Source organism: Hakea prostrata, chromosome 4 (genome assembly GCF_041222555.1).
Source record: "Hakea prostrata isolate BN-2017 chromosome 4, UWA_Hpros_2, whole genome shotgun sequence".
NCBI lineage: Eukaryota > Viridiplantae > Streptophyta > Magnoliopsida > Proteales > Proteaceae > Hakea > Hakea prostrata.
The window spans coordinates 4768863-4783005 of NC_142603.1; the positions used below are offsets into that span (position 1 = coordinate 4768863).

The 14143-nt window shown below is 38.1% G+C and overlaps 3 protein-coding genes and 1 pseudogene across 7 annotated transcripts in view; 2 read left to right on the forward strand and 2 right to left on the reverse strand.

The window, feature by feature from the left end:
- LOC149017256 (phototropin-2-like) overlaps positions 1-4755 on the forward strand; it is a 33041-nt gene extending 28286 nt beyond the window's left edge. For all 3 annotated transcript variants that reach the window (XM_089151583.1, XM_089151584.1, XM_089151585.1), the window contains exons 20-24: positions 1948-1999; positions 2557-2669; positions 2938-3078; positions 3259-3368; positions 3848-4755. In XM_089151583.1, the coding sequence (XP_089007709.1) occupies positions 1948-1999; positions 2557-2669; positions 2938-3078; positions 3259-3366 (414 nt within the window). In that variant the 3' untranslated portion in view covers positions 3367-3368; positions 3848-4755. The remainder of the gene's footprint in view (positions 1-1947; positions 2000-2556; positions 2670-2937; positions 3079-3258; positions 3369-3847) is intronic.
- A 1867-nt stretch (positions 4756-6622) lies between these two features.
- Positions 6623-8891, forward strand: LOC149017257 (2-oxoglutarate-dependent dioxygenase DAO-like). The gene is made up of 3 exons (XM_089151586.1): positions 6623-7224; positions 7524-7839; positions 7962-8891. The coding sequence occupies exons 1-3, from the start codon at positions 6902-6904 to the stop codon at positions 8217-8219; spliced, it is 897 nt and encodes a 298-aa protein (XP_089007712.1). The 5' UTR covers positions 6623-6901; the 3' UTR covers positions 8220-8891.
- Positions 8872-10056, reverse strand: LOC149017258 (putative glutathione S-transferase). Of its 2 annotated transcripts, XM_089151588.1 has the most exons (3): positions 9970-10056; positions 9556-9873; positions 8872-9417 (listed from the first exon to the last, which is right to left on the reverse strand). In XM_089151588.1, exons 2-3 carry the CDS (start codon positions 9871-9873, stop codon positions 9079-9081), a joined length of 657 nt encoding a protein of 218 aa, XP_089007714.1. In that variant the 5' UTR covers positions 9970-10056; the 3' UTR covers positions 8872-9078. The 2 variants fall into 2 exon arrangements, with proteins under 2 accessions (XP_089007714.1, XP_089007713.1); XM_089151587.1 differs by lacking the exon at positions 9970-10056 and having other exon boundaries at positions 9556-9953.
- Positions 10057-12406: 2350 nt separating this feature from the next.
- On the reverse strand, positions 12407-13213 carry LOC149017259 (putative glutathione S-transferase; annotated as a pseudogene). Its single transcript, XR_016173159.1, has 2 exons — positions 12858-13213; positions 12407-12746 (listed from the first exon to the last, which is right to left on the reverse strand). The product of XR_016173159.1 is annotated as a putative glutathione S-transferase (transcript).
- Positions 13214-14143: the final 930 nt, after the last annotated feature.

A 14143-nucleotide genomic window follows, 5' to 3' on the forward strand; every position in this document is an offset into this window, starting at 1 on the left:
TTTTTTTCCTGTTTTACTTGCATGTACCATCAGAAACTCCTATAGAGAATCCAGAAGCAATTGTAGTTTTATTCATTATGTTTTGTTTGTGATTGTGGTACTGCTTTGCTATTCTGAATGGAAAGACTTAAAAAGAAATAAGAAAAGTTAGAGAAGTAATTCTATGGCAATATGCCAATACCTTTGAGCCTGACTTATTGTATTATAGATCACACTTCAGTTTAAATTACTATTTTAAAACGGAAAAAACTAAAAAAGATAAAAAAAGTTGAAGAAGAAAGAACATGGCAATATTACTGAGCCTGACTTATTGTGTTTTAGATCATTTTTCAGTTTCTGTAAACAAAACTGCATCTGACTCTGTTTAATATTTAAATAAATTGGAGAAAGTTACTGATAATATCTATCTGTGACATTTGGATAAGGCATTACTCTTACCATAATGGTAGCTTTACAATCCTTGCTGTAAAGACATCTACGACAATGGATTTTTTGTGGGTGTGAAAGCATTATGCTCTGTTCTGTACTATATAGAAACATCCGAGTTTCCAAGTTGTTTGGCAACATTTAAAGTTCACAAATTATACAAGCCTTTCAAAGCTTTTAGGTCTGGCATTTCTCTATGTTCTATATATCTTGAAGTACGAGGCTTGGCAAAACAATATAATGACCAAAAGTGTGTTACGATATTCTTTTGTTTTGATATCTAAAAAGATATTTCCATTTAGAGTGATATTGATAGCATCACCACTCACTTGTCCCAGTTTGATGAACCCTAAATTCCTCTAAATATGAATTTCAGATTCCCTAAGCAATGTTGATTTGTAGGGAGCTGGTTTTATTCTTTGTCTTAACACAAAAGATCATGGAAAACTAAAGTCACAGTCAAACTTCTTAGAGGATCATATTTATATGCTATATTGCGCTGATGGTATGATGTGCTCTTTACTGCTTCCAGCAAAGTTGAATGGTTCTCATTCAACTGCTGTGATGACCTAAAAGATCCATGTCCATTGTGGGTGAGTTTGATAGCATCGCACAGTCTAAGGGACAAAGGCTTTGACTGAAACATGTCAATCCAAAAAAAGAAGTACAATTTGGGAAATAATTTATTGATTGTTTCTTTATTGAATTTCTTGGGTTGGTATAATCATTTAAATATTGTTATATTTTTTATTTTCTATTTGTGCCATGAAATGATCATATAAAATAAAAGAACACTAAAAACTCCTTGTTCGACAAGACAGCCACCTTGTGGCTGCCTTATCACCAATGTGTTCAGGAAAGACCTTAAATACCATGGTCTCCTTGAAGGCTTGATAATTATTGATTATAATATGAAATAAATAAGCATAAAAACTAAACTCTTTCCCATGCTACACTATCCATGGAACACCATGGAGCATAACTTTGGATACATGTTCTAGTGTCAGGCTGGATCAGGATTCTATAAGTCCAGTCCTATTTTCTTTTTGTTTCCTTGTTGGTTTATGTTAACATAGCGTTAAGAATCGGGTTATGCCTTCCATTTTTATTTTTTCTGTTAACTCTTCCTGTATAAGTTTATGTGGGTTCAGCCTGGTACACGGGTTTTAGTTAATGAGATCATGGCTGGAGCGAGTCTTTTATTTTTCCACTGAGAAAGTATGCAAGCTGGGGATGCGCAGTTGAAACATTGTGGTTTTTTTGGGGTTTGGTTAGTCTATTGGTGTGTCAACTGTTGCCAAATCTGATATTTTTCAGAAAAGGTTACCTTTGACTAAACTGTTGACTTCAATTCTTTTTTAATTTACTTCTTATCTTTAATAGGGTGTGTGATTCCTGCCATTCCAAACTCTACATCTTTTGTGGTGTTCATTTACATGATTTTGTAGCCTGATGCACTTATATTACACTAATAGTTGTTTGTACTTTTTTGAGAATTCTCATATGGAATTATGATTTCAGGAAATTATTACAGGAGCAGGCCATAGTAGTGCTGTTGATTGGTGGGCTCTTGGTAAGCATATTGTGATTTCATTAGTATCATGTTGAAGATTTGATTGACGGGTTTTTAGTTCATTGACCGGTCAATGATTCAAGGCCTTGAAATGTATTCACCTGTAACTTGGTTGTTTGGTTCAATGGTTGATGGTCCATCAGCAATCTAATGGCCTGATATCTTTTATAAAGGTGACATTTTTCAGTGAGTTGGGATGGTTTTAAACTCCAGTTGATGCATTACTTGTACATGCGGCAACTGAGACACCGGTAGCCTGAAATGGGTTCGCCTGTTTACTCTTGTTACACTTTTCTGATAATATCCAAGGGAAATCAATGGCCAGTATTTGCAAATGGAAAATCACGATTCACATGATGGCCTGCTACCACCTCAGGCGAGGGAACCTTACACTACTGAGGTTTCCTACTCAAATTGACAGTTTGGACCTACCCATTTTCTTCCATATACTTGGCATATACCTCTGTTTAAGAATACCTTTGTGTTGTGTCTTTCTCTTATAACTCACCAGTCAATGTTTTGTGGGCTTTACCATTCATTTGCATTTAAAAATGCAGGTATTTTGTTGTATGAGATGCTTTATGGCCGTACACCTTTCAGGGGAAAGAATAGGCAAAAAACATTTGCCAACGTCCTGCACAAGGATCTTACATTTCCCAAGAGCATTCCGGTAACAACCAAGCATCCATTTGGCTATATTCCTTGAATTTGAGAAAAACTAGTTTCATCTATGTTATTTAGAAAATCTGCATGTGACCCGTAAGATGTACTGAAGAAACAATTAGATGTGAATTTTCATTGACACAAATTAAGTCTTTTCACTTTATGGTTTTACTGTGGATTGGAGTTTTCCCAAGTGGTAATTTTGCATTGTGGTTTTTCATAATAGAATCTGTTTTTATGTCTCATTTCCTAGATCGAACTCTATGCTTGTGTAGGTAAGCCTTGCAGCTAGACAACTGATAAATGGATTAATGCATAGAGATCCAGCAAAGCGTTTAGGAACAACAAATGGTTCCATTGAAATCAAACAGCATCCTTTCTTCAGTGGAATTAATTGGCCCCTTATTCGCTGCATGGTAATTTTCACACCTTTTTCAATACAAATATGTATTCATTTTGCCTTTCAAAGATGGTTCTGGTTGTTTTCGTCACTTCTAGAGCTTGCACAGTAAATTTGGTTACGCTCGGTCTTGATTTAGGTGGTTTTATGATGTATTTAGCTAAAATTGTCTTCTAACTGCACCAACTACATGCAGAGACCACCGCCTTTAGATGTGCCTCTTCAAATAATCAGGGAAGACCCCAAGGCAAAGGATGTACATTGGGGCAATGGAGTTCACATGCAGTCCATGGACTTCTTTTAGTGGTAGAAATTTAATAGCTTTCCATCAATCTAAGTTCTTTCCAAATACTTATATTTTCTGTACCCTTCTCTTACATCAATTGCCTACATGCATCTCTCAGCATCCCACGAGTTTATCCGTTAATATGGTTATATTGAATTACAATTGGTTACATGCACTATAAAGATCTTTATCTTTATGAGTTTCTATCCACATGTAGAGGAAATTTTTGAATCCCATAGTTAGATTTTTAACACATATCCAATCTCAAACCAAGATTATCATTTTTAGCTACAATAGAACTTGACACCACTAATCACCACTTCAACTAATTTACTAAAAAAATATAGAAAATCTTGCTTTGAGAATTAATCCAACCATGTAAAAGTAGAAAAAATTTCTGTCTATGTGGATGGAGGGATTTACATTATAGTACAGTGATTTACATGCACTTGTATGATATTGATAGTATGCTCTTGTGTTTTATCTTATTTTGTAACAGGATTTCGACATAGAAATTCAGATCGCAAATCATGGAATTGGTGGTGCAAAGCTTTGTAGGTATCCTTTCTGACAGAAATAAGCACTTCAATTGTAGTTGGGGAGAACCTTATTGGAAGCTTTTCCCACAACACGCAATATATGCATATGGTTTGAGGAGTCGTGCACAGGTTAATAAATAGAATATATATATTTTTTTTGGGTTCAAAATTAATAAATAGAATAGTACCTTGGGATCATGAAATGCATCTTAACCAGCCGACGAATTGTGTAAATATAAACCCTGACTACATTCTAACCGGCCAAATAGTGAAGTACCCTCTGAAATGTATTTTGTTCAGTAGCAAGTAGTATTTTCATATGATATCTAGATTATCATTTTCTTTGGTATACCACTTGTATCTTTTGAGTTCATGCCAACATGATTATTTTTTGTAATGTTTAGAAAAATCGGTATCGTATCATATTGTACCTGTACCATTAGAGGTGTGGAAACGGTTTCACAAAAATAAATTTTACACGGTTATTGTATGATGGTCTTGAATAGATATTTTTCATACCATATACGGATATACCCCTATCAGCAGGTATGAAAGTGAATCACGACCTCTGCTGAGTATCGCAAGATTCTTATCATGAGTCTTAGCCAAAAACTAAAAATAAATATCTTATCATGAGTTGAAGTGTTGAACCCAAAAACATATCTTACAAGGCAAGAGAGCAGCAAGCAGAGGATACTTGTAAAAATAGCAAATAGGAAGTTGCTCAAAGCATGCCTTGTTTGGTGGAAAATCCATGGGGTGTGCTGAGGTTTTACACAACAACCACATAGGAGTCACTTTGTAGGAACTTTTAGACAATGGTATCAAATCTGTTCCATACTTCCAACTTTAGAAATCAATATAATTTGCAAGCTTTTTTTTTCTCTTTTTTTCTTCTTTCTTCTTCTTGATCTGGGGTTTATCGGACTAGCCATGATTATATCCTTAAGGTAGCTTTTTATATTAATGCAGAAATTAAATGTTTACTTATATATGTGATGCCGAGTGAGTGCAAACCCACGACCTCCTTGTGGGAGTGTGGGTCTTTTGCAAGCTAAAGATGAAGATCCCCTCAAGCCAATAGAAATTGACAACTGAGTCTTCGTAGTTACTATGGAATTTTCATCATTTAAAACTAAAGGGTGGCTCAAATAATAAAAAATTAATAAAAATTTCAAGTAATAGATTTAGAGTCCTTTGAGAGTTAAAAAGGCAAAGTCTGTTTCTATTTTAAAAAAAAAAAGACATTTTTTTGGGGTACAATAAGAGGTCAAAGACCCAAAGAAAAAACTATAGAGATACTAGTTACAATCAACTTGAGATTCCTTCAATTCTGGAAGGACATATTGATAGAACATCCAAAAACACCTAAAATCAATGATGATTTTTTGACATTGAATCACCAGTTTTATTTGCATCCCGTCTGAATGCATCCCTTGCGCTTTAATAAAGAGATAATATTTTTCACCACAGCATATAATGCTCCTTATCCACATGTTTCAATGTATTACACTGACACTTCACTTTATGTTTGAAAAATATACACTTCAAAATTGAATTTTTATTGGACACATTAGTTCTATTTGTCACTGAAAATCGTTAAATTACTGTTTATTTTTTTAATTAAAAAAAAAACTTTATCAAAATATTAAATTTAAAATAAAACAGTAATTTAGTGGATTTTTTATTTTGGGATGTCAGTATAATTTGCATTTTCATCCATTGTAGTTTTAACAAAGTCGGGCATAAGCCGATCAAATATCAATGGCTTTTGAGCCTGATGTCAAGATCGAACAAGCTAGCAGAGAGAACTCCATGAAAGGCATTTAACAGATCTCTTATGCCTGGGTTTTATCAATTATGATACTTAGAATTTTCGAAGACGCAGAACCATAGTGGACAAGAGGATCCATCTGTTCTTGCAGTCTTACGGTTTGAGTGGTTAATTGATACTTTCGTTTCTATCCATTTTATTCGTTGAAAAGTGTAAGAGGATTCTACGCATGGAAGGAAATTTCGGCGAATTTCGCCGAAATATCGGCGAAATTCGCCAGTTTCGTTAATCAGCGAACCGAAAAGTTGCTCCGAAACGAGATGAGTTAGATTTCGCTGATTATCGCCGCCGGCAGTCTCCGACTGTGCGTCGCCGTGAGAAAAAATAGAGAAAATGAGAGAGTGAAAGCTTGCAAAGGGAAAAATATTATTGCAGAGGTGGCCGGAGATGTTAGAGACGATGAAAGGTGGGAAAGAGAGAGAGTTAAAAGCAAATTTTCGTTTAAATAATATTATTATATTATACATTTATATGATTGAATGACGTTTTGTACTTTTTGTAAGAACTTTTATATTATTTTTGTACTTTTCAACTTTGCATTTATTACATGAATCCTCACCCCTTTTGTAATTATTTTTTATATTATTTTTATCAATTTTATATTTATATTACATGGGTAATCGCACCGCTGCAGGTTTATTTTATCAATTTTATATTTATATTACATGGGTAATCGCACCGCTGCAGGTTTATTTTATCAATTTTATATTTATATTACATGGGTAATCGCACCGCTGCAGGTTTATTTGAAATTTAAAAAAGTTGGCGAGGGGCGGTTTCGGCGGATTTCGTTCGCTTGCCGGTTCGCTGGGGTAGCGAACCGGGGGGGGGGGGGGTTTTTTTTTTCTTTGTTTCTCGGGGAAAGGGGGTAGACATTAGACGGTGCGTGCACGACAACCTCATCTAAAAGCTCACATGGAATGGAATGTCAAAAAAAAACAAAAAAAAAAACGCACAAAGTAGACACCTGATCTAAAAGCTCACATGGGAATGTAGAAAAAGAAGGCACAAAGTTTCACGGCTCAAGGTCCAATGTCGATTTTTGCCCAAAAAAATGGTCGGGCGACGAGTCGACGACGAGAGCTTTAAAGAGTAGCAAAACGAGTCGATCGAAATCAGAGAATCGAACAGAAGGAAGAAACTGAGGAACTTGTCTGAGAGAGAGTGTGGTGTTTGTGAAATGGCAATCCCTGTAATTGATCTGGAGGACTTCCCGGAGCAGTCTCAGGCGCTTCTAAGAGCGTGCGAGGAATGGGGATGTTTCAGGATCGTCAATCACAAGATCCCTTCTTTGCTATTATCGGAAATGAAATCGGTGATCAGATCACTCTTCGACCTCCCCATGGAGATCAAACGCAGGAACAACGATGTCGTCTCCGGCATCGGCTACTGGCCACCTTCCGAGGAAAACCCATTCTACGAAGCATTTGGTTTGTACGACATCGCCTCTCCCCAAGCCGTAGAAACCTTCTGTACTCAGTTGGCCACTTCTCCTCAACAAAGGTACCCTCTCCCTCTCCCTCTCTTGTTGCTTCCTCACTTCATTTCAGCTCAATCGATGAGCTTTAGATAGCTATTTTTGGCGTTGACTTCATTCTCTACAACACCCCCCCCCCGCGCAAAACATGTAATTTTACTTGTTAATATCTTACTTTCTGGGTTCACCATGGAATTTTTTCTAGTTGAGCATTTGGGTTTTCCATGTTCCAACCAACAAGTTGGTATTTATGAATCCAAGCGTTTACCCTTACCATTGATTTAGATTAGAATTCCCTGTTCTAATCAATAAGTTATCTTGGCAGAGAAACTGTACTGTCGTATTCCCGTTCGATGAACGAGTTGGGCTTGGAGATAACGAAGAAAATAGCAGAGGGAATGGGATTAGACTGCGAGTTCACCAAGGAATGGCCATGCCAGTTCAGGATAAACAGGTACAACTTCACACCGGAAACGGTAGGCTCCACTGGGGTCATTATGCACACGGATACCGGATTCCTAACTGTTCTTCAGGAAGACGAAAATGTCGGTGGCTTGGAAGTGATGGATAAAGTTGGTGCATTTGTTGCTGTGGAACCCATGGCGGAAACCCTCCTCGTCAACCTCGGAGACATTGCCGCTGTATGACTGTATCCAATCGCTCTATCGCTCTATCTGTTCGAGTTCTCTTTTGATAAGTTGCTTTTGATAGAATGAATGTCACTAAAGTTTGAATTTCTTTTCTTTTTGATTTCTATGAGAAGCTGTGGAGTAATGGCAGATTCTACAATGTGAAGCACCGAGTGCAATGCAAAGAGGCAACAATCCGCACCTCAATCGCCATGTTTGTACTTGGGCCCAAGGATGAAGCAGTGGAGGCTCCACCGCAATTCGTGGATTCTGAACACCCTCGCCTCTATTCCCCAATCACCGTGGAAGATCTTCGAAAACTCCGACTTTCCACTGGAGGTCGAGCTGGGGAAGTTCTTGAACATGTACGCCTTAACCCTGCTGGTCCCTGATAAGTTTGGGAAACTTTCACCTTCTAAAGTTCTACTAGCTAGAATTTATTAATAAAATAAGCTATCCGCTACACCTAAGATCAAATTTCACTGCTGTGGATTCCACTTTGCAACTGTTGGTTGTTTCTTGTCAATGCATATGTATGGGAAGAAAGAAGAAAAGAGAAAATGGGAACTATGAGGAGTTGAACACTCTCTCGTGGTTAGCTTTTGAAGATGATTTACTACTCTGTATAACTCTTAAGTCCTAACACCTCCACAAGCTTTTGCATGGAATTCTTCCACAATGCTTGGAATTTATAACACCTCTCAAGATTGATCCTCTATATGGTTTAATAATACTTTACCAATTCCCATCTTTATTGGCACCTGGCTTCAGATAGGTTGGCTTAAGTACCCTTTCCCGGTAATCCAGATCATTCTTGAAATGCTTGATCAGTCAAGTAGCAAATGAACACATTCTTGTATAAAATCTGATAAATCCTTTGTTGCTCTTTGCTTTCAACTAGGGTTGTTAATTTTGGTCTGGAAACCTGTAATCGAATTAGAACCGGCCTATCTAATAGTTTTTGGGGTGCTCAACTCGGCTCTGTTTCAGCTCTGCCTCACACGTACTCTTGCACTTGATCAATGAATGACAAAGGTATAAATATACTATAGCATCCGTCACTGCTCAATCAGCTAAAAAGTACAAACAACTTATCAAGCACTAATCTCTTAATGCAATGGATCCAAATCCAAAAGAAAAAGAAAAAAAATGAAACAAACACACAAGAAAGGTGTCTTTTATTCCAGCAAAGCTAATAAAGTAAAACTGAGAGATAGGTCCTTCAGACGTGCTTTCCTCTTAATGTCTGCTCTACTCAACTCCGAATTTCTTCCTCGTCTGCTGAAAGTGGTGGTATGCCTCTTGTTGATCTACAACGGACTTGGATACACTCTCCTTCTCCAAGCACCTTTTACCCCAAGCAATAAGTTTTGGACAATCAGCTTCTATACTAAGGCTCCCAAATGTCTCGAAGCTATAAAAAAAACTGTATAAAGGGATGAGGCTCAAATCCACATAGCCAAACTGTTCTCCCCCAAAGTAAGGCTTCTCTCCAAGTTCTCCTTCCAACAATTTCAAGCACTCTATCAACTCCTGTCCTGCTTCTTTCCCATCTTTTGTCATGATAATCCTCGTTGCACAGTCAATTACCTACAAGATCAAAATTTAATATTAGAGATGCATGGTTCAGTGATTTTCATATTCCCTTTTTGAAAGACATTAAACTTAATATGACCTGAGTGACATGAATGGTCAAAAAATTGACAAGTGATAGGGAAGTAGTCTAACCTTCTTGTCCACGAAATCAGCCCAAAACCTAGCTTGAGCTCGCTGGTAAGGATCCGAGGGCAGCAAAGGAGAAGTCTTGTTCCAAACTTCATCAATGTACTGAACAATGACTAGAGATTCGCAAATGGGTTTCCCGTTATGAATCAAAACTGGGATCTTCTTATGAACAGGGTTCATCTTCAGAAGTAGAGGACTCTTGTCTAGCAAGTTCTGCTCCTTGCACTCGTACTCGATCCCTTTCTCGGCCAAGGCGATTTCCACCCTCACCCCGTAGGCGCTGGGCGAGGTGTGCAACAGAATTACATGCTCATCCGCCATCTTTTAGTGATCAGATTCAGATAAGATACAAGATTAGCAAATTAGAAAATACAGAGAGATCGAGATGTGATTAGATGAGTTGAGACTAGAGAGTACCAGATTTTATAGGTATTTCCTTCCTTTGATGATACCATTGGAGACTTGGTTGAGGGGCAACGGCAACGTGCAACGCAACGAATGCTCATTACTGACCAAAATAAAAAAAGGCGGCTTCTTTTGCAAGTTTTCCCTTAATAGGAAATTGCCTGGTTGCTGCGGACGGTGGTAAATATCGAATTTTTTGTGACTCTGCATGAATGAAGATTCTTGACCGCGGGCGCGGCGGGGGGCTGCCCGCGCCGGGCGGGGCCGGGTTGGCTTGGGGCTCCCGCCCCGGGGGGGTGGGCCCGTGGGCGGCTGGCTCGCCTCCGGCTCGTTCCTTCGGTGCCGTGGCATCTGCTTCCCGGTTGCGTTGGGGCCGCCGCGGGCGTGTGCTCCCTTGTTCCCCGGGGCGCCCAAAATCCCTTCCTCACTTTCCGATTTATAATAACCCATTTTGGATTGATGTGTCATGAGACATTTAGACTGAAAACGATATAAACAATTCAATCCGAATGAAAACGATAATAAAAAAAATTGAGATATTCATTCAACACAAAGTTAGGAATAGGTGGATCAAAATTTTATTTATTAATTTAATTTGTTAGTATTGGTGAGATAAGTTTTGAATTGATGTATGCTGTGAATTAAGAAATTGATGATTCGTAAGAATGACGTAATGTTTTTTTTTTTTAATATGCAAAATAAGTTGGTCGATTAAGAGAATGATTTGATAATAGGATTCAATGCGATTTCAATATTAATGATTGTCCCATTACCATCATGTTTAATGGGACAACGGACTGTTTGAAAAAGTATTTTGTAAAACTCCAGGATCAATTTTGATTGTTTTGAGTTAATCCATCACAGGATAGATTGTTCATCGTACTACAAGAACACGAAAAGTGGGCCGGCCCAAAAAAGGGCGCCGACAATCTTGATTGTTCTCTCTCATAGAAGTATAAAATATTTGTGGCTCTAAGGGGGTTGTTGTTCCGCGGGTTGTGGGGGGGATCATTGTGCACAGAGACTCTAGATTGTTCATCGTACTGCAAGAAGACAAAAATGTTTGTGGCCTGGAAGAGACAAACAAAGCTGGTATCTTCATTGGTGTGGAATCCATGGAGGGTACCCTTCTTGTCAACCTCCTGGGACGTTGCCACTTGCCACTATATGCTTGCAACCAATCGTGTCGGGGGCAAACCTTGGGTTACTTGAACCTTAAATCGATTCCATATAAGAATAGAATGGGATATAATGATTGAATGGAATGATAAAAATCTCATACCTCATCCTTCCGTTTGCAGTCGATCCACTAGCTTTCACATTCTCAGTTTCTTGAATCTTCCATAGCTTCTTATTCTCTTGGAATCCTTCATTAAGCAAACCCAAGTGTGTGTGGTGGGGAACCAAGATGTTTTTTATAACATAAAAATCTTATCACTCCCACAATTGTAGACCTGTGTTAGTTAGGCCCACGTGCAATGCAAAGAGGCAACAATGAGCATCTCAGTCGCCATGTTTATACTTAGGCCCAAGGATGAAGCAGTGGAAGTTCCACTAGAATTCGTGGACTCTGAACACCTTCGCTCTATTCTCCGCACGGAGGAAAATATCGGCAAAATATCGCCGAAACATGGCTTCAGCGATATTTCGTCGGTTCGGCTTTGAAATTAGATTTACAAAAAAATTTGGCAATATATCATAGATTTTACAATTTCTCACAAAATATCGCAATATTTTTTAGATCTACATCATATGACGTCACGTGTGATGTGCACGTCTTTATATGATTATATCGTGGCTTTTCGAGGGTGGGAAGGAGTGTATATTACTATTAGTGGGACTCATTAGTTTTACCAGTTTCAGTTTTGACCTATTCTCACAAAAATTAACACTTTTTGAAAACCCCAACGGCCTAACCTAGCTTTTCGTATTCCGAATCTCCATTTCTAGTTTTAGATATGAAACTGTATTTTGATTCCAGATGATGGACTGACCTTACAAAGGCGAAATTTCATCTGATTTTTTTGTCAAAATTTGTTGTTTCTCCGATTTTGCCAGACAGTGGTATTCTGAAAAATCGAACCTTGATTCTCCAATCACCGTGGAAGACTTTTGAGAACTTCAACTTTCCATCGGAGGTCAAGATGGGGAAGCTCTTGAAATTTTTTTTTTTTTTTTGGGAGGGGGTCGCTTGCACTTGATCATTGAATAACAAATGTATAAATTATACTATAACATCCGTCACTGCTCAATCAGCTAGAAAGTACAAACAACTTATCAAGCACTAATATCTTATTGCAATGCTTCCAAATCCAAAAGAAAAAAAGAAAAAAAGAAACAAACACACAAGAAATGTGTCTTTTATTCCAGCAAAGCTACCAGCAAAAGCTACCGAAGTAAAACTGAGAGATGGGGCCCTTCAGACGTGCTTTCCTCTTATGCCTGCTCTCTACTCAATTCCGAATTTCTTTCCTCATCTGCTGAAAGTAGTGGTGTGCCTCTTGTTGATCTACAAGGGACTTGGATACACTCTCCTTCTCCAAGCACCTTTTAACCCAAGTAATAAGCTTTGGACAATCAGCTTCTATATTTAGGCCCCCAAATGTCTCGAAGCTGTAAAAGGAACTGCAAAAAGGGATGAGGCTCAAATCCACATAGCCAAACTGGTCTCCCCCAAAATAAGGCTTCTCTCCAAGTTCTCCTTCTAACAATTTCAAGCATTCTATCAACTCCTTTCCTGCTTCTTTCCCATCTTTTGTCATGATAGTCCTCCTCCCAGAGTCAAGTACCTACAAAATCAAAATTTAATCTTAGAGATGCATGGTTCAGTGATTTTCATCTTTCCTTTTTGAAAGGCATCAAACTTAACGTGAAGAGAGTGACATGAAAGGTAGTCTAACCTTCTTGTCCACGAAGTCAGCCCAAAACCTGGCATGAGTTCGTTGGTAAGGATCCGATGGCAGCAAAGGAGAAATCTGGTTCCAAACTTCGTCAATGTATTGAACAATGACTAGAGATTCGCAGATGGGTTTCCCGTTATGGATCAAAACTGGGATCTTCTCATGAACAGGGTTCATCTTCAGAAGTAGAGGACTCTTGTCTTGCAAGTTTTCCTCTTTGTACTCGTATTCAATCCCTTTCTCGGCCAAGGCGATTTTCACCCGCACCCCAAAGGGGCTGGGCCAGGTGTTCAACAGAGTTACCTCATCCGCCATCTTTTTCAGTTATCACGTTCAGATAAGCTACAAGATTAGCAAACTAGAGAATACAGATAGAATTGTGACTCAATGAGTTGAGAATGCCAGTTTTTATAGGTGGTTCCTTCTTTTGATGATATCAATGATATATCATTTGAGAATTGGAAGAGGGGCAACGTAGGCACATAGTGATGCTAGGAACGCTCATCACTGACCTCACTCGCCTTTGTTGAATTCTTTTGCAAGCTCGCAAGTTTACAAGTTTTAAATTAATGCCCGTTATCGAAAAGAATTAAAAATGGAAAAAAAAATGAAGATTCTAGAGCTTTTTTCGTGTTTTTTCTTTGCAGGATTTTAAAATTCAAGAAAGGTGATCATGGACTGGACTTACAGTGCCTTGGGCTTTATGCTATATGGTATGGGCCAGAGGGTGGGCTTTAGTGGAAGAGAAAATTCTCCATATTGGGCCAATATCGATTCGGCTCGGGCTTTGAAATAGTCTAAGGGAAAAGTGGAAACTAGAGGACATTGAATGAAAGGGAGAAGAAGCAAAAGTAGACCAAACAGACTTTAGCGCTCTTCCTTTAAAGGGACTCAGACAAGAGAGGTGGTCCAGATTCCTCACCGTACCATAGGATGACGAAAATGTCAGTGGCTGAGTAGATTTTATATCTACTAATTAATTGATTTTTGGTCCAGATTTTGTAAAATTTTTAGTATTTATTTGACTTACTTTGCCTTTTCATATTTTTATTTTTTTTAGAATTAATTTTTGAAGCAAAAGATGGAAACCAAAGTCAAAGCACCAAATCTTAGAGAAATTCTCCAAGTAGATGGACTAATACAAAGAGACTTGTTGGGAGATTTGTAGGGTTTTTTTTTTTTTAGTAAATAGAATATTATATTAAAGAATCGTGTTAAACACCTGGGGCCATAGATACCCAACAGCCTGGTAATGGAATTTGGCCAAATAGTCATACACGATATAG